Below are 20,000 nucleotides of genomic sequence, written 5' to 3'. Positions count from 1 at the left end.
CGTGAGTGAGTGTATGAATGTATTCTTCTATGCACCAGGAGAAGCACTTTAAATTTCATTGTGACAATGTTTTACAATGACAAAATAAATGATGAACAGAAAGAGAGAGAGAGAGAGAGAGAGAACATGCCACAACCTGAGGGGCAGTGAGTGACCGACACACAAATATATCCAAACATTGTGTTAAGTTTCATAACTTATATATAGTAAAGTTATTACTATATAAGAACATTACTATATGTTTTTTTTTTTTATTGTTCATATACCTGTTTTATTATGTTTGTATATATTACGTATATATTTTATTTGTACATTTTGTATATGCTTTGGCAACATTGTTTCAAAAACTTTCATGCCAATAAAGCCCCTTTGAATTGAATTGAAAATTGAGAGAGAGAGAGAGAGAGAGAGAGAGAGAGAGAGAGAGAGAGAGAGAGAGAGAGAGAGAGAGAGAGAGAGAGAGAGAGAGAGAGAGAGAGAGAGAGAGAGAGAGAGAGAGAGAGAGAGAGAATAACAAAATAAATAGATTTATAAGAAACTAGAAAATCTATACATGAAATAAAATAATAGATAATATATAAATTAGATAAATAAATAAAATAAATACATCAGAAAATAGATGGATATAAAATAAATAGATGAACTTAATATTAACTAAATAAGATACAAAATAGATAAACCAGATAAATTAAATAAGAAAATAGATAAATATAAAATAAACAACAGATTAAAATAAACAGATACGAGACAGACGAGAGAGAGATATAGATAGAGAGAGAGAGACGAGAGAGAGACGAGAGAGAGAGACGAGAGAGAGAGAGAGAGAGAGAGAGACGAGAGAGAGAGACGAGAGAGATAGATAGATAGATAGAGAGAGACTTTTGACTTTTAAAACTCTTTTAATCAAACAACTAATTTAAAAACAATCTTTGCACCACACAAAGATAAAACAAAGAACAAAAAAAGAATAAATAAAATCAATATTTTACCAATTAAACCATAACTCTCCAAACACATTTCTCACCACAAGAGCATTTTTCACACTCCACCTTGCATCAAAAAAATCCATATTATTTATTAATTTACAATAGTCAAATTCTACAGCAACCCGGTACTTTACTAATGATTTGAACATTCCAACCAAATCAATATTTCCCGCTCATTTTTACATGTGTGGGATTTTAGAATTGCCCTTATAGAAAGTTACCCAGAGTGCACTGTGCTTTCCATTCCTTCTTGTACTTCAAGCCCAAAACAAACAGATTTTTTGTAAACATAAACCCAAGTTCAGTGAATATTTCTCCCAACAGTTCAAACAAAGGAGTTAATCTGAAACAATCATAAAAAAAAATGAAAAACAGTATCAAGAACATTACAAAATGGACATGCAGATGAAACCATTGCATTCAATTTTGTCACAAAACTATTTGTTGCCACAGTGCAAGGGACTATTCTCCATCGGAGATCTCCAGATCTCGCAGGAATAGGGGGTTTATATAAACACCTCCATGATGGAGTTATTTCTGAAGAAATTGTCAATATCAGTACGTTTTTTCAATTGAGCATAAACCAAAGATTTCACACACATTCCATGCAACATCTTTTGCAGAGAGAGAGAGAGAGAGAGAGAGAGAGAGAGAGAGAGAGAGAGAGAGAGAGAGAGAGAGAGAGAGAGAGAGAGAGAGAGAGAGAGAGAGAGAGAGAGAGAGAGAGAGAGAGAGAGAGAGAGAGAGAGAGAGAGAGAGAGAGAGAGAGAGAGAGAGAGAGAGAGAGAGAGAGAGAGAGAGAGAGAGAGAGAGAGAGAGAGAGAGAGAGAGAGAGAGAGAGATTTGTTTTCCTCACTTGTCATTTTCCTGGGAGATGTAGAGCCGGTTGGACAGGCTGGCTAAGAACGCCTCCACGATCACCGGATCCATAGTGAGACCGGCTTTCAGACATCTGCACACGACAGGAGGCGCTCGTGAGGAACGGGCATTTGAAGAGAAGCGTTTGTGTTTTTACATGTTCATCTTTCTTTAGTGGTATATGTATATACAGTGGTTTATGGTAAGGGGCGGGACATTTCCCAAACACACTCGAAGAGCTCGACCAATCACAACACACTGATCCAGCTGACCAATCAGAAAGGCCATAAAGGGCCTCTTTTAAAAAGGCCATATCCTAGAAAACATTGGGAATTTATCATCACAACGGATCGTCAATCCGAATGAATCGATCCGTTTCAAATTCTGAAAGTTTTGTTTATATGCACCCTAAACTAATCCGATTCACATATTTGTTTATATGTGCATTACATTTATCCCGAACAAAATTCCAGCGCATGCACAGCTTTACAAAAAAAAAATGCTGTTAGTGAAAGATGGAGCATCTAGAAACTATACTGAGACCCGCAGCAAAGCACTGTTACTCATTAAACTGGTCCTGAAAAACTGCAGTGAAACCTTGACTGACATCACTGGGCCGAAGTGAGCCTGACCTGCAGATGTTATCGATGGAGATGTCTCTGAGCTGCTCGTACATGGACGGCTGGTCTTTCCTGTTGGACAGGAAGTTGAGCGAGGGCTGAGAGTGCTCATTGGTCACATTTATTTTGATCCCGCCTCCTCCTGAAGGAAAGAGGTTCAGAGGTCAGGACAGGGAATAGCATTTAATGAGAATTTAATGAGAAGCAAAAACTCCATATAGATAGATACATATAAATAAACATTAAAAACATAAACAACAGATTAAGAAATTAGATTATCTATATATGAAATAAAAAAATAGATAATGTATAAATTGGATAAATAAATAAAATAAATAGATAAGAAAAAAGATAAATATAAAATAAATATACAACAGATAAACAAATAAACGTAAGAAAATAGACAAACTAAATATAAAATAAATAGATCCAAAATAGATATATAAACTAGATTAATTAAATAAATAATTAAATAAATAAATATTCAAATTAATAGAGAAGAGTTTATAAATAAATTATAAATAAATATAAAAATAAAATAGATAAATAAAAACAACAAAAAATAGATAGATGAGAAAATGGATAAACGAAATATAAAATAAGTAAATAAACAACAGATAAACAAATAGGAGTTTATAGATAAACTAGATATAAATAGATAAATAAATAAATGTATAAATAAATTAGATAAATATACAACAGTTAAACAAATAGACATAAGAAAATAGATAAACTATACATAATACACAGATAAAAAATAGATGTATAAATAGATCGAATCTATCTATCTATCTATCTATCTATGTCTATATCTATATATCTATATCTATATCTATATCTATATCTATATATATATATATATATATATATCTCTATCTATCTATATCTATATCTATCTATCTATCTATCTATCTATCTATATATATATATATATATATATATATAAATTAGATAAAGATAAATATAAAATAAACAACAGATAAACAAATGGATGGATAAGAAAATGAATGATATAAATAATAAAAAAAATAGATAAAAGTAGATATATAATTTATAATAATTATATAAATCAACAAACAACAGATAAACAAATGGATAAGAGTTTATAGATAAGCAGATATATAAATAAATTAGATAAACAGAAGTTACTTTTATCAAGAGTAACAACCTGTATCTGACCTGAAGTGCACTGACTGTGATACTTGTAGAGTTTGATCAGCACCGCCGAGGGAACCACCAGGAAGTCCTTCAGAGACACGGTGGCGGAGTGAGCGATGACGGGGAAGCGCTCGCACAGACGCCCTAAACCCTGAGACAGACACACACACACACACACACACACACACACACACGTCATTCAGTGCATGACCTCTCACACACACAGCCTCGTGTCGTGGCTTCACCTGTAAGCAGCAGATGAGCAGCGGCATGTGAGCGATGATCACTTTACTGGATGTTTTGGACTGAAGCTTCTCTGATAGTTTAGAGCACAGATTCTCAGCTCCTGGAAGACCAATTAGAGAAATCACTTTATTCAACATTTGCAGCACTTTCCCCGAACACAGAAACAAACTGCAACTCAGACGTGACATCTGTTATTTACACTACTGACATTTTGTAGAAATGAACATGATTTTATTGGTGAAAAGTGACTGGATGACTTCTGGTCAGTGTCATTTTAGTATTATTTACAAAGACTGAAATTGTAGTTTCATGTTAAATATACTTAAATATTCTTTGTTGCATTTACAACTTCACTTTTTTTGTATTTACAAAATCACTTTTTACATTGAAGGCAACTTTCTAATGTTTCTCCATCTAATACTTATTTCATTTCAGATTTATTTCAATTAACGAAATGTTTTTAATAGTTAACAAATATATGTAGATTAACTAAATATAAAATAAATAAATAAATAGATAATATATATAAATATATATAAATATATATATATATATATATATATATATATTAGATAAATAAATGGGGGGGGGAGGATCAAAAAAGATAAACATATAGACATAAGAAAATAGATTAAATAAATATAAAATAAATAAATAGATACAAAATAGAAATATAGTTAAATATATAATATATAAATAAATTTTAGTTCAAGTTTTGGTAATTTTTTTGTGCTTGTCATTCATTTGTTTTGTTTTTAAATCCCTTAAAATATTTCTAATTTATCCAAAATGTATTTTTTAGTTTTAGAACTTTCAGTACTTAGTTGCAAAAAATTGGTGTAGAAACAATTTTAATTTAGAAATTGCTAGTAAAGTTAACAAATAATCAGCAATTTACACATTGAAGGACTGAAATATAATTTGTTAAACTTATTTGCTAATTTTCCATCTAACACTTCTATTCCCTTTCAGCTTCATATCAATTAATGAAAAGTTTAATACTTTGTTTACGATAACAAAAATGTGAGATTTCAGAAAAAAATCTGAAATTATGTGTATAGTATAACATAGTTTGAAACAATTTTCACTCAGAAATTACTGGTACATTTCACAAAAAATTACAAAGAAATGGCAAGTAACACTGAAATAAATGTGAAATTTTGCAGTAGAAAAGACTGAAATATTGTCTTGCAAAACATATATTTTACATGCACAACGTCAAAAAAGGAAAAAAGAAAGTCATAACAAAATAAAAAGATTGATGAAAGACTCAAAATACAATAATAGTTGACAGTAAGAAAAAAAATAGAGTCAGTTGTGTTTTCATGTCAATGTCTGACAACATGCCCCGGGCTTCAGCTGCAGTGTTGTGATTGTGTTTGTGACAGACCTTGCTCATCTTTGACGGCCCACACCATGAGGTCCACACAGGCAGCGTTGGCATGACAACGGAGCTTGAGAGGGCTGGGTTCCCCTGGCAACCGCTCCTCATGGAGAACCCTCTGGAGCTCTGATTGGCTGCTGCTGAACTGCTCCAGCACGAACTCATGGACCTCTTTCACGAAGCTCGTCTGCACATCTGAGTGGATAACATGAAATATTCACACTTGGCAAAGGTCAGACACAAATAAAGAGGAACGCTGAAGATGCGATTAATAAAGCATTTAGCTTGAAGAACGGCTCAGTTTAGACGGAGACAACAGTTCAGCAACCTTTCATGTAATAGAGCGTGTCCCGCAGCATCTTGAACATGCTGACATACAGCGGGTCGCTGAAGGCTTTGTAAAAGAGATTGACGGCTGGATTCGCCTTCATACATGGAGAAAAAAAAATAGAGGAAGGGAGAATTAGGAAGGCCAAACTGGTTTGTGACGATATTTGCAGACAAAATACTGTATAATGTATTTTCTGTGTGCAGCAGGTGGAGAGAAAATCCTTTAAGTGTAAAGAAAGAGTTAATGAAACATGTAAAGTTTACCTCTGTAACTTCGGCCACGATGGAGTCCAGCGTCTTTAGGAAGGAATCTGAGACAAAGTGCTTCACCTGCAGAAACATATGATGAATATACAACACAGATTAGACTGATTCAAGAAGCTTCATAGTAATAAACAGGAAAGTAATGATTCAAATTATTCAAATTCTGCTGTAGAGCCGCAGGGTTCATCGATAGAAGACTGCAATCTCGATTCAAACACCCACGCAATCTTTTCAACCACACAGTATCATTATTTCTGTCTTACAACAACTCAGATTATCACAGAAGTTCTGGGATAAAAGTTTATAGTTTGGCTATAAACACTTGTGTAAACAAGATTATATCAAATATCGTTACACCAGTAGGTGGCGACAAGTGACTGTTAAAAAATATATTTGTCATTGAATCATTCACTCAAGAGATTCGTTCAAAAACACTAATTCATCCAGTAATGAAACAAGTGAAGTCTTTATGAGCGAGTCGTTGAATCATTCACTCAAGAGATTCGTTAAAAAAATGCTGATTCATTCAGAAATTAAACAAGTTGTCTTTATTAGCGAGTCGTTGAATCATTCACTCAAGAGAGTCATTCAAAAACGCTGATTCATCCAGTAATGAAACAATTGAAGTCTTTATGAGTGAGTCATTGAATCATTCACTCAAGAGATTCGTTCAAAAACGCTGATTCATCCAGTAATGAAAAAAGTGAAGTCTTTATGAGTGAGTCATTGAATCATTCACTCAAGAGATTCGTTCAAAAACACTGATTCATCCAGTAATGAAAAAAGTTGTCTTTATTAGCGAGTCATTGAATCATTCACTCAAGAGATTCGTTCAAAAACGCTGATTCATCCAGTAATGAAACAACTGAAGTCTGTATGAGTGAGTCATTGAATCATTCATTCAAACCGATTTAAAAATATAATTCATTCAAATTAATTAAATATTTTTTAAATAAACTGCAGCGCTAAAAAGAAAGTGTCATTATTCAGATCAATTCAGTTCAATGACTGTGTAAATGTAGAGCTATGAGCAGCTCCAGGTCTCTGTGCCAGTCATGTGACTGAAAACTATGAATAGTGTCGTTATCAGCATCAGCCAATAACGTTGGCCGATTAAAATAAGGCCTAGTTGTGTAAGTTACGAAATCTACTGACAGCTCTGTCAATGGATAATAAAGATTTCTGTTCTACTGTATTTGAGTAAATATCATGTTAAAGAAGTGTTCCTTCTAGCAATTTCATTTTCCATTATTATATTACATTTCCTACAGTTTGGGCGTTATATCAGATCACAGATCACAGATAACATCATAATCCATATCGGGTTATTACTAGTGATGTCATGAGGGAAATATTCACATAAGGAGTTTATTAATACACCCTTGTATTATCTGCCAAAAAATGTGCAAATCACATTAAGTGTGTGTGTGTGTGTGTGTGTGTGTGTGTGTGTGTGTGTGTGTGTGTGTGTGTGTGTGTGTGAATGTGTGAGATTGTGTATGTGTGAGAGTCTATGTGTGAGTGTGTGTGTGTGAGAGAGTATGTGTGAGTGTGTGTGTGCGCGAGCATGTGTGAGCGAGCATGTGTGTGTGTGTGTGTGTGTGTGTGTGTGTGTGTGTGTGTGTGAATGTGTGAATGTGTGTGTGTTTGAGAGTCTGTGTGTGAGTGAGTGTTTATGTGTGTGTGAGAATGTGTGTGTGCGCGCACGCGCGTGTGTGTGTACCATCTGTAAGAGGCGTCTCAGCAGCTCTACAGGGACGTTTATTTCTTGTCCGCTGGCACCGATGAAGAGAGGAGAGATGGAGAAGCTGGAGCTGACGGTCGTAAAGTAATAATCTGGATTCACAACACCGCCATCTGACAAATAAGACCCTGACAAAACAATAAACCACATCAAACAACCAGATTTACATGTTCTGAAGATGTAAGTGGTACTCAGAGCCACAATGACGTTGCAGATCGAGGTTTACAGGCTCAGACACACATCTCTGTGATGATTTGGTCAATAGAAATGGATTTTTTCACGCGTTTTATCACCAGCAGGTGAAAATGGTGTGTATGATCACTTCGTAAACTAGCAGCACACTCTCCTCAACAACACACAGGATTTAAGAAATCATTCAAATGCTGTAGAACGACACGTGCAAAATAGAGATGCACCGATTACAATTTTCTGGGCCGATTCCGATTTCCGATTTTTCATTAAGTTTGACCTGCCGATACCGATTTTAGCCGATTCCGATTTCATTTTTTCTAACCACTTTACAGCACACACAAATATTTATTTGATATCTTTTCTGTAATAGAACATTTTACAATTTGCATAGTTCACACACATCTAAAGTGCAGTGTTATGGAAGAACCATTTCCTTTTCACATTCAATATCCAATATTTTTTTAAATATGTATTTAACAAACTAAACGTCTGTATGAAAACAGGGAATGGCAATAAAATAATATATAAATAAAAAATAAAATAATATAGCCTTGCAGTATAAAGATATTTCTCAAAGCACACACACACAGGCCTATTGCAATCACTTGTACAAACTGAATAATAAAACAAGTTTAAATGGGTACATTTTCTATAAATATTAGTCTTCGTTTTCTTTTCTGACATAGCCTACTCTAGTTCTTGTTAAAACACGCAAAGTCTGTGCATTTTGGGCACTTTTTTGGTGAAACCCTATTTAGGCTATTTTGTCCATCAAAAGTGTGCTTTCCCTTTAATTGAGCGTGAGCAGTGCAGCAAATGGACTCGGCGCCGAAACACGCGCTTCACTGCTCGCGATGCTCCTGCTTGACGCTCACGCGCTGCTCCTGCTCCCGTTGTGAATGCACTCATTGATTAACATGCACACCGGAAAAAAATACGCGCTTGCGGTCTGAACGGACGTAATTCACGAGGTTTTCTACATGTGTGTACCGTGTGCACGTGTGATGCTGATGTTGCGCGATGTTAATCATGCGGCGCCCGAGTGCATTTGACCGGCATAAAATCGGCATTTGTCAGACTGACCGGCCGATCACGTGAAAATCGGCCAATTCCGGTCACCAGCCGATCAATCGGTGCATCTCTAGTGCAAAACTTTAAAATGCCCCTATTATGCTTTTTAGGATATTATCTTTCATGTAGTGTGTGATAGAGCTGTGTGTGAATGTAAAAGCTCTGCATAGTTTCACAGATCAAAGTGCAGATAAATAGAGTTTTTGTCTCCTAAAAGAAAGAAGTGATTCTGAACTGAAACGAGTCATCAGTAATTCAGTCTCACTTCCAAAAAACAAGAAGTAAACTAAATTTTGATCCTCTAATAATGAAAACCCAAAAAGAAACTCAATTCTTGGCTGCAGAGAGACTTGTCGATACGAGGAAGAATTCTGCTCTCTAAAGCTGAAGGATTGTCAAGACTAACGTATGCAGCTCTCTCCCTGGAGGTTGATAAAGGAACATTAAAAAAGGTTGATAGCATGTTAAATAATTTTGTTTGGAAAAATAAAACCCACTTTATTAGAAAATCAGTTCTGATGAATTCAATTAAACAGGGGGGGTTGGATTTTTTAGATTTTACTACTACTTTAAACAACACTTTTAAAATTAATTGGCTTAAACATTTCCTTAATAATCCCTCCTCACTTTGGAATATCATCCCTAATTATATTTTCTCAAAAGTAGGTGGCCTGAATTTTCTCATACTTTGTAACTACAATGTTACAAAGATCCCAGTCAAACTCTCTAATTTTCATAAGCAGATGCTCTTGGCATGGTCTCTAATAAACAAACACAACTTTTCCCCACACAGATATTACTTATGGAACAATAAGGATATTCTCTACAAGAATAAATCACTTTTTTTTGACAACTGGTTCAAAAACGACCTTCTTTTAGTTGGACAGCTTTTTAATTCACAGGGCAGACTTTACAACTATTTAGATTTTTTACAGAAATATAAAATTCCTATAACTGCTAATGAATATGCTATTGTTTTCAATGCAATTCCCTCTGGAGTGTCTTTTCTGTTGCAAGGTTCTACATTTCCATGGCCATGCACTTACTCTTTGAACCTAACTGACACAATGATTGGAAATGTGTGCTTTTCTGCAGAGCAACAAAAAAGAAATTATAAAATCAGAGCACTCTTCCGGAAAGAAATAATGACAATTCCTTATGTAATACCATACTGGAATAATATTGTAGAGAATTTACCGTGGGAAAAAATATGGTCTTTGCCTCATAAGTATCTGCTTACCAATAAAGTAAAAGAAATAACATTTAAATTAATCCACAAATGTTACCCAACCAAAGCCTTTCTTAGGAAATATAAGTCAGAAATTGAAGTGAATTGCTGTTTTTGTCACTCTCCTGAGGAAGATGTCATTCACTTGTTTTGGCAATGTACCCACACTGAGAAATTTTGGTCAGATTTGTTAACTTTTATCCAATCTTGTTTTGTAAGTGACTTTTCTTTTTGTTTTAAAGATGTTTTCTTTGGCTTGTTTGACTACCCAAGAGAGAGAACAGGACAATATTACATAATTAATTTGTGCTTCCTACTAGCTAAATTTCACATACATAAACAAAAATTTACTGGCTCTAAACCTCTCTTTTCTCTATTCAAAGATGATCTAGACAAATACATGGAAACTATCCAAAACTCTGTTAATCCCAAAGCAATGAAAACTGTATCTCTGTATTCATCCTTTTTGTCCTCTTAAGGTAAATGCATTGCATTGTTTTTGTTTTTTTGTTACCCTGACAAATTATTTGTGTCTGTGTATCTTTTTTGTCTTTTTTGTTTCGTTTTTTTTCCCATGTCTATCTGTATTGCTTTAATGCTGTGTAATGTTTAATAAAAAAAAAAAAAAAATCTAATAAAAATAAAAAAATAAAAAAAATAATTCAGTCTCACTTCCTGTTAGTGTAACAATGTTATACATTTGCATAATGCCAGCCTCTGCTCTTGATTGGCTGAGCAGCGTCTCTTAGCTCCGCCCTCAAACACTGTAGTCTATCTGAGACTGGAAGAGTTTGGTTCGTGTTGTTCATGTCGAGAAGACGCTGTTTTCTGAGATTGATACGGTAAAACCCACGCCATCGTTACTGTTCGTATCACTGTGATCAAGAGCTGAGGTTCAGATATGATAATGAGCGTTTGGTTTCTGACCAATCACAGCAGAGCAGCTCTCAGAGAGGCGGAGCTTAGAGAGACTGAATCCTTGATCGAAGCGTTTCAGACACTGAGAGAAAAGAGCTGAAGCTGCAGTGGAGATTATGAGGAAATAAAAGTGTTGTTTGACCTTGGATGCATGTGAAGCTATTGTAGGAGACGCCAAAAACAAAAGGAGAATTTAAAATAGCATAATAAGGGCTTTTTAATACACTTTAAATCTTATCAATAGCGATGACTGACCATTAACCACCACTACCTCCTTCAAACTATCAGCATAACTCAGCAGTGACTCATAAAATCTTAAGCAAATGGATTTAAAACAAACACACAGAGAACTAAAGGTGCTTATCCAGAAACAAGTACATGAACTCTGAACTCAGAATCTGCTGAAGAATGTTCAGACGTTAAAACCTCCAGTTCACAGAGATTAGAGTTGTGACACAGCAAACCTTATATTACCTTCAAAGTACTGCGGTCCTGGAGCCGTTGGAGAGCAGGGCGACGGGCCGCCTCGGTCAGGACTCACCTGAGGACACATGATGTAAACTACCATCACACCACTCATAACACTGCATCTTCTGAACGCACAGAATTCATGGATGAACAACTAGTTTTTTCCCAAAATGTGCAGCATGCAACCAGAGCACAGTGCGTCGGGTCCTATATCCCACAATGCAATGTGCTCAACTTGACCTTTTCCAGTTTGATGAATGAACAAGTACTTTTAACTGTGAATTAACAGTCCTAGATAATGCTGCCAGAGTATAAGACATTAAGACATTTAAAATATATATATATATATATATATATATTTTTCCAGTAAAATACACATTTCTAATTTTATTTAGTTATTAAAAATATTATTAGTTTTAAACAAATACTTTTTACAAACATAATTTTTGCATATTACTTTTAATACTTTGTTTTAGTTGCTTATTTTTTCTAAAACTTTGCATATTTTTTAATAATTATTATTATTTACTTTTAAAAATCTAAAATTATTGTTGCATTTTTTTCAATTAATCATTTTTATCTACTAAAATGTATTTTCTAAAATTATTTGTACATATTTAAATATTAACTTATTATTTACTTTAAAAATATGCAAAAATAATTAACAATTTAAAATCATTTACATCATATATTTTCTAAATGTTTTGCATATTTGTCAATTAATAATTATTTATTTACTCAAATTGCTTTTCTAAAATTATGTTTGCATATTTTTTCCCAAAAATATTTGTATTTATAAAAAAAAAAAAACGAATTATTTTCTCATTTTTTCCAATAATTATTTAACATTTATTTACTTTACTTTTTTTTTGGCTTATTTCAATAAATCACTTTTTTTCTGAGATGATAAACGGACATCACACTTTGTGTATATTTTTTCTAAAAATTAATTATTTGTATTTATTTTAAAAAATCTAATTATTTTCGCATTTTTCCCAATAATTATTTAACATTTATTTATTTTACATTTTCAATAAAATCAATTTTACATAATCAATAAATGATAAACGGACATCACCTGCTGAATTAAACACAATATAATAAGGTCATGTGACACTACGTACCATAAATTTTCTTTGAAACGTTTATCACTGCATAATGCATCCTTTTACACGTATTTTTCCTCAAGTAACAGACAGTATGTACAGCAGAGACAGAGAGATGTCTGAGACCTGTGCGTCGGGGTTGGCGATGCCACTCTTGCGCCTCAGCGTGTCTCCCTGGCAGGCCGTGAACAGTGAGCTGGGCAGAATAGAGCGGAAGTCATTGAAGGATCTCCTCCGAACGCCCTCGGTCTCCACACACACGCGGTGAGCCGGCGGAGGCGTTCCTCGAGGGAAGAGCTGCGACAGGAGAGGCTCATCACCGTTACCGTACCGCCCGAAGGCTCGAGTCACGCCCAGAAGACACGGGACGGCATACCTGCACAGGTACACTGCAGAAACACCACGCCGGTCAGACGAGTGCCAATCCAAATGCGTGTTTTTGTGTGTAGTGCTCATGGGAATCACCTTTATCTTGGTTCTCGGGCGTCTGGCAGATCTCCAGTAAAGACTGCATTACTTCCATCACCGCTTCCAGAATCTAGACGGAAAGACATTAAAGCGGTGGTTGATTATGATTTGACTTTTCTAACTTTAGTTAGTGTGTAATGTTGTAATGTAATGTTTGAGCATAAACAACATCTGCAAAGTTACGACGCTCAAAGTTCAAAGCAAAGGGAGATATTTGCTTTTACAGAAATCGCTTTTTAAGAACTACAACAAACGGCTGGTAGAGACTACAACGAGCTTCTTCAGGGGTTAGTGACATCACCAGCCCTAAAATTTACATAAACTCCGCCCCCGGAACACGATTTATAGATTATCATGACAGAATATGCTAATCAATGACTAGAAGATAACTACACATAAGCTTCATAAATTCATCAATTAACATTCAGAAATTGCTTCTACATGTTGTCACTTCTTGAGTCTCTTCATCTTTGGTTTGAACATAAAAGGCTAAAAGTTTTTGAAATGTTCAGTGTGTGTGTTTGTGTGTGAGATAATCGGAGCTGATCACACACACACAGGAGCTGTTGAAGCTCCGCCCCCTGTGCCGGAAGCAGCAGCTCATTTGCATTTAAAGGAACAGACACAAAAACGGTGTGTTTTTGCTCACTCTCAAAAAGTGACAATTTTAACATGCTATATACAAATATCTGGGGGGTATTTTGAGCTAAAACTTCACACACACACACTGGGGACATCAGAGACTTATTTTACATCTTGTGAAAAGGGCATTATACCACCCCTTTAAATGAGTGCAAGGGAAAATCACATGTAAATGTGCGGATGCGCTGAAGACCAGACCTGTGTGCGAGACTCTGGGTCTCTCTGAGCCACATCAGACAGCAGCGTCACCAGACAGAAGCTGAAGTTCTCCGCCATCGGGAGAGTCTCTGCTTGCACATACAAACACAAGCTGGATTTTTAGGGGCTGTAAACACGACACCATTTTCAACTAAAAACATACAACTTTTAATGCGTTTTGGCCATTCGTTTACACGACAACCGCGTTTTAGGTGCATGAAAACACAATCTTTTGAAAACGGGTTTCAAAGTGCACGTTTTTGAAAGTGGTCTCCATGTAAACAACAAAAACACGAATCTCCAAAGACAATGACGTCATGCACATGCGTATTACGTGTTCAGTCTATAGTGTTTCATTGCCATCTACTGGCCTGGCAGCAGAGTACAGCGTTTTTAGTCGTTTTCCGTGTGAATGGCGTTTTGACAGTAGTGTCGTCTGTGCGTGGAAAACTCAAAGGAAAAACTTCAGTTTTAAGCATACTTCGTGTAAACATACCCTAAAGCGTCTATACATGGAACACTTTGGATAAAGTGTTTTATTATGAGTCGGTAAGAATTACAAGGCTCTGATGGCAAACAGAAATTACTATACAAGAGTACAGAATACATACACTACTAAAAAGTTTCGGATTGGTGAGATTTTTAATGTTATGCAAAGAAGTCTCGCAAAGGCGCATTTTTTTAATCATAAATACAGTAAAAACAGTGAAATATTATTACAGTTTAAACCATCTGTTTTCTATGTGAATATATAGTAAAGTGTAATTTATATCCTGTGATCAAAGCTGAATTTTCAGCATCATTACTCCAGTCTTCAGTGTCACATGATCCTTCAGAAATCACTCTAATATGATGATTTGATGCTCAAGAAACATTTATGATTATTAATGTTGAAAACAGTGATACATTTTATTTTTCAGGATTCTTTGATGAATAAAAAGTTCAAAAGAACAGCATTTATTTGAAATAGAATCTTTTGTAAAATTATAAATGTCTTTCCTGTCACTTTCTGATCAATTTAATGCATCCCTGGTGAATAAAAGTATTAACTTCTTTCAACTTTTAAACAGTATGCATGCTTACATATACAGTAACGTACTTGTTAAATGCATGAGAGACGAATAAGCAAACTGGTACCTTTGCACTTCCTCCCAGCATTCTCCTCCACCCATTGCACTCTGGGTAACCCCTTGAGCAGACTCAACAGGTAACTTACCACGGTATCTTTGTGCTGAGAAAGACAAATATCACATACAAACCAAGTGTTGGAAAGATGCAAACTCCACCTGAATACACTTGCAAATCAAATCCAAAATCTATTTATATGCTTCAAAAAAGAAACTCAACTGCATATAGTATGTTTATGAAGAAAAATTATGCAATATATTTACATTAGAAGCAGGATGGAGAGATGAAGAAAAAGAGTACAAGCTAAACTAAGTGTGTGTTTAAGTGGCTTAACCAGCTCTAATCCAGCTGTGATCACATGATCTAGTTTAGCAGTGAGTTTCTCTCATAAACCAGCTTTAACACACACACTTATTTATTTGAGGACGTTCCCAAAGGGAGTTGTGTCATATTTAGCAGCACTTTTGTCCCCAAAATATACAGTCAAACCAAAAATTATTCAGATACCAGATTATTTTACTAGTGTGTGCAGGACACTATAGTTCATTTACAAGAGAGGAGAGCAAAATAAAGTAAACCGTGACATATTATACCCAATAATTCTTCATACAGTGACTACCAGTCAAATGTATACAAATTTGGGACCAAAAATTATTCAGACACTGTGATGATTGAGACAATGATTTGACCTGATCATGTTTTGCTGAAGTGTGTTTTCTGTAATTGCTAATGCTCTTTTTACACACAGACTGAACAAAATGAAGCATTGCTTGGTGATTGGTTGAGCTAAACTGGTATTATCTAATTGTGTAGTTAAATTTAACAGCTGACAGATATTCAACATCATTCATGTGTGAGACAGTCTAACAGAAGGACGGACAAAACCAGTCAAATATCAACTGATTTGATCATATTTTATTACCATTTTCTAAACTATAGCGAATAAACTGTGATAATGTGAGAAATGTTGAAGGTTTCTGAATAACTGTTGGTTTGACTGTAGTTTCGAGCTCTTTCACCTGTAAATCTGACTCGACTAGGAACACAGCCAGAGCGACGACCGCATCCCTGCGCCGAACGTCCAGACTGAAGACGCCTCGGCTGTCACACGGACACATGCACAACAACTTCTGCACCTGATGGAGGAACACACCAGACGACAAACACACACTCTTATCAGTTACGGTGAGCTGTCACAATATGAAACGCTCAACTTCCCTTTAAGAAAGACATCTGTCAGCAATCTGCAGAACAAGAACAACCTGTTAAAGGGTTAGTTCACCCAAAAATTAAAGTTCTGTCAGTAATTACAAACCCTCATGTTGTTCAACCCTGTAAGACTTTTGCTCATCTTCAGAACACAAATTAAGATATTTCTGATTAAATCTGAGAGCTGTCTCACTCCTCCATAGGCTTCTCTGTAATCGATATCTGACATCCCAGAAAAGTTAGTAAAGACAATGTTTAAAATAGTCCAAGTGACTACAGTGGCTCAACCTTAAGTTTATCAAGCGACGAGAATACTTTCTGTGCTTTACTTTCTTTCTGTGTAAAAATAACGACTTTATTCAACTCTTCATGTTCTTCTGTGTGTCTCTGAGTGAGTTCACGTAGTGTAACAGCGCAGCGTCAGAACGGAGGCTCACTATTGGCCGACGCTGGTCATGTGTGTGATGCTGGCCAATAGTGAGCCTCCGTTCTGACGCTGCGCTGTTACACTACGTGAACTCACTCAGAGACACACAGAAGAACATGAAGAGTTGAATAAAGTCGTTATTTTTGCACACAAAAAGTATTCTCGTCGCTTAATAAACTTAAGGTTGAGCCACTGTAGACACTTTGACTATTTTAAACATTGTCTTTACTAACTTTTCTGGGATGTCAGATATCGATTACAGAGAAGCCTATGGAGGAGTGATCCAGCTCTCAGATTTAATCAGAAATATCTTAATTTGTGTTCTGAAGATGAACGAAGTCTTACGGGGTTGGAACAACATGAGGGAGAGTAATTACTGACAGAATCTTCATTTTTGGGTGAACTAACCCTTTAAAGGGGACATATCATGAAAATCTGACTTTTACCGTGTTTAAGTGCTATAATCGGGTCCCGGCGCTTCTACCAACCCAGAAAACATGAAAAGTGAAACCCAGTAACTGTGTTTTGGCGCACCTTTCTCTTTAAGCATGTCAAAAAATAAGCTGATCAGATTTCGCTCTCCTTCTGACGTATGAAGAGGATCTTATTATAATATTAGCGGCCCTTAATCTGCACGTTTACACCCACGACATTTGGTTTTTGCAACTAACAACAGTGACCAGTTCTAACGCAATGGCAAAAGTTTAAGCAAAGCATGAAACTGTTCAGTGGTTGAGCACGGACGAGCACTGAACACTATTAGACTAAAAATGTCACAGCTGTCTTATAAACACCTCAGGGAACCATCAACTTGTGTAGAAGTTAAACATGTCAGTACATGCAAGTTGATGAGATGATCAATGTAACTCCACAACAACTACATAAATGTCTCCACTAACATTCAGAAAAGTACGGTGGCCGAGAGAGCTCAACGCGTTGCAACTGAAGAAAACACATGCAAATAGAAAAACACCCGCAAATTAAGAAAACATCTTCATCAGTTTCACAACACATGTGTGCTCCAAATACTCACAACACAAACAAATACAGAAACGCGCTGCAAAATAAAACAGAACACAACGGAAATGTTTCCGGGGAACCCAATAAGTGACGGACCCGGCTGGGACGTGCTTACAGCTGTCTACTTTTATTATTATTTATTTTTTTGCAAAACATACAGAGATGACACGTTTATGACATACAACTTTGTAGACAATATACAAAATGTATTTACAATATGTTCAATGTCATAAGAATACTAAAGAACAATGAGCTGAAGACTAAAATAAATAAATAAATAAAGATAGAGAAAAAGAACATGAGGGAAAGACATTAATCTATACATCAGTTACATTGTACACATTTTGGCATGTTATGTTAAAATAAGTTTCATAAGAAATGTTAGAATGCAGCTAAGGTCCAAATATGAGACGGCAAGTTTTAAAGTTGAGACACTCACACACAGATATAACGCATATTTTAAAAAATTTGTTGTATAAAATGTATATTTATTTGCAACAGTTATGTTAACAGCAATGATACTATATTTCTGGTAAGAACAGCTATTCAGCTGATGGACACGCGCTGCGTTGTCATGGGAACATCCCAGGTGAAAATAATGAGGAAATTACGTTGTCTTTCGTTGCTTAGACATTCTCTGGTTGCTTCCTTCATCAACATGGCACACAAGTGCCCCGCTCCCTCCAAAGTGCCCAATTCAGAGCCCGTCTACGGAGAGCCTGCCCACTCCCTATTAAGTCCTATTGTACCGAATGTTGGTTGCAGTTCCACCAGAGCTCCACTGGGGGCGATCGCCATGAGTGCAGAATGAATGGGAGTCTATGGGGCTAGACGACTAAATTTGTCTCTTTCACCCGATTGCCGTTGAGAAATCTCAGATTTGATTCTAGGTTTTGCAAGTTCAACATGGGTTATAGGTCGAAAGTTGAATGAACGAGTACTTATGTCCTTTCAATTTCTTACAGGTTGAGTTGTTGTTGCCCATAACACGCTAGCATTCTGCTAATGAACGCTGATTGGTCAGTGAAGGACTGATTACGACCAGAGATACCGCTTGATGGCATCGTGGCATCCGAAGCAGGACCAGAAACAAACAAAACAAAAACTCTTCTAGCACGTGTGTTTACCTGTGTCAGCTGTGTTGTGTGTTTCCCTGTGTCAGCTGTGTTGTGTGTTTGCCTGTGTCAGCTGTGTTTGCCTGTGTCAGCTGTGTTGTGTGTTTGCCTGTGTCAGCTGTGTTGTGTGTTTGCCTGTGTCAGCTGTGTTGTGTGTTTGCCTTTGTCAGCTGTGTTGTGTGTTTGCCTGTGTCAGCTGTGTTGTGTGTTTGCCTGTGTCAGCTGTGTTGTGTGTTTGCCTGTGTCAGCTGTGTTTGCCTGTGTCAGCTGTGTTGTGTGTTTGCCTTTGTCAGCTGTGTTTGCCTGTGTCAGCTGTGTTGTGTGTTTGCCTGTCAGCTGTGTTGTGTGTTTGCCTGTGTCAGCTGTGTTTGCCTGTGTCAGCTGTGTTGTGTGTTTGCCTGTCAGCTGTGTTGTGTGTTTCCCTGTGTCAGCTGTGTTGTGTGTTTGCCTGTGTCAGCTGTGTTGTGTGTTTGCCTGTGTCAGCTGTGTTGTGTGTTTGCCTGTGTCAGCTGTGTTGTGTGTTTGCCTGTGTCAGCTGTGTTGTGTGTTTGCCTGTGTCAGCTGTGTTGTGTGTTTGCCTTTGTCAGCTGTGTTGTGTGTTTGCCTTTGTCAGCTGTGTTGTGTGTTTGCCTGTGTCAGCTGTGTTGTGTGTTTGCCTGTGTCAGCTGTGTTGTGTGTTTGCCTGTGTCAGCTGTGTTGTGTGTTTGCCTGTGTCAGCTGTGTTGTGTGTTTGCCTGTGTCAGCTGTGTTGTGTGTTTGCCTGTGTCAGCTGTGTTGTGTGTTTGCCTGTGTCAGCTGTGTTGTGTGTTTGCCTGTGTCAGCTGTGTTTGCCTTTGTCAGCTGTGTTGTGTGTTTGCCTGTGTCAGCTGTGTTGTGTGTTTCCCTGTGTCAGCTGTGTTGTGTGTTTCCCTGTGTCAGCTGTGTTGTGTGTTTCCCTGTGTCAGCTGTGTTGTGTGTTTCCCTGTGTCAGCTGTGTTGTGTGTTTCCCTGTGTCAGCTGTGTTGTGTGTTTGCCCGTGTCAGCTGTGTTGTGTGTTTGCCCGTGTCAGCTGTGTTGTGTGTTTGCCCGTGTCAGCTGTGTTGTGTGTTTGCCCGTGTCAGCTGTGTTGTGTGTTTACCCGTGTCAGCTGTGTTGTGTGTTTACCTGTGTCAGCTGTGTTGTGTGTTTCCCTGTGTCAGCTGTGTTGTGTGTTTCCCTGTGTCGGCTGTGTTGTGTGTTTG

The 20,000-nt window shown here is 36.6% G+C and overlaps 1 protein-coding gene across 3 annotated transcripts in view; it reads right to left on the bottom strand.

The window, feature by feature from the left end:
* Window positions 1-20,000, bottom strand: part of pi4kab (phosphatidylinositol 4-kinase, catalytic, alpha b) — a 66,352-nt gene that overhangs the window by 43,383 nt on the left and 2,969 nt on the right. For all 3 annotated transcript variants that reach the window (XM_084086655.1, XM_084086656.1, XM_084086657.1), the window contains exons 2-15: window positions 16,029-16,145; window positions 15,019-15,112; window positions 13,882-13,970; window positions 13,039-13,111; window positions 12,700-12,962; window positions 11,474-11,540; window positions 7,570-7,718; window positions 5,847-5,912; window positions 5,581-5,677; window positions 5,259-5,447; window positions 3,868-3,968; window positions 3,644-3,773; window positions 2,477-2,606; window positions 1,843-1,938 (exon numbers count right to left, since the gene is read on the bottom strand). In XM_084086655.1, the coding sequence (XP_083942781.1) occupies window positions 1,843-1,938; window positions 2,477-2,606; window positions 3,644-3,773; window positions 3,868-3,968; window positions 5,259-5,447; window positions 5,581-5,677; window positions 5,847-5,912; window positions 7,570-7,718; window positions 11,474-11,540; window positions 12,700-12,962; window positions 13,039-13,111; window positions 13,882-13,970; window positions 15,019-15,112; window positions 16,029-16,145 (1,661 nt within the window). The remainder of the gene's footprint in view (window positions 1-1,842; window positions 1,939-2,476; window positions 2,607-3,643; window positions 3,774-3,867; window positions 3,969-5,258; window positions 5,448-5,580; window positions 5,678-5,846; window positions 5,913-7,569; window positions 7,719-11,473; window positions 11,541-12,699; window positions 12,963-13,038; window positions 13,112-13,881; window positions 13,971-15,018; window positions 15,113-16,028; window positions 16,146-20,000) is intronic.

This window comes from Abramis brama, assembly GCF_963993115.1.
Source record: "Abramis brama genome assembly, chromosome: 16".
NCBI lineage: Eukaryota > Metazoa > Chordata > Actinopteri > Cypriniformes > Leuciscidae > Abramis > Abramis brama.
Note: the sequence above shows the minus strand (reverse complement) of the source record. Positions and strands in the feature narration are given on the sequence as shown.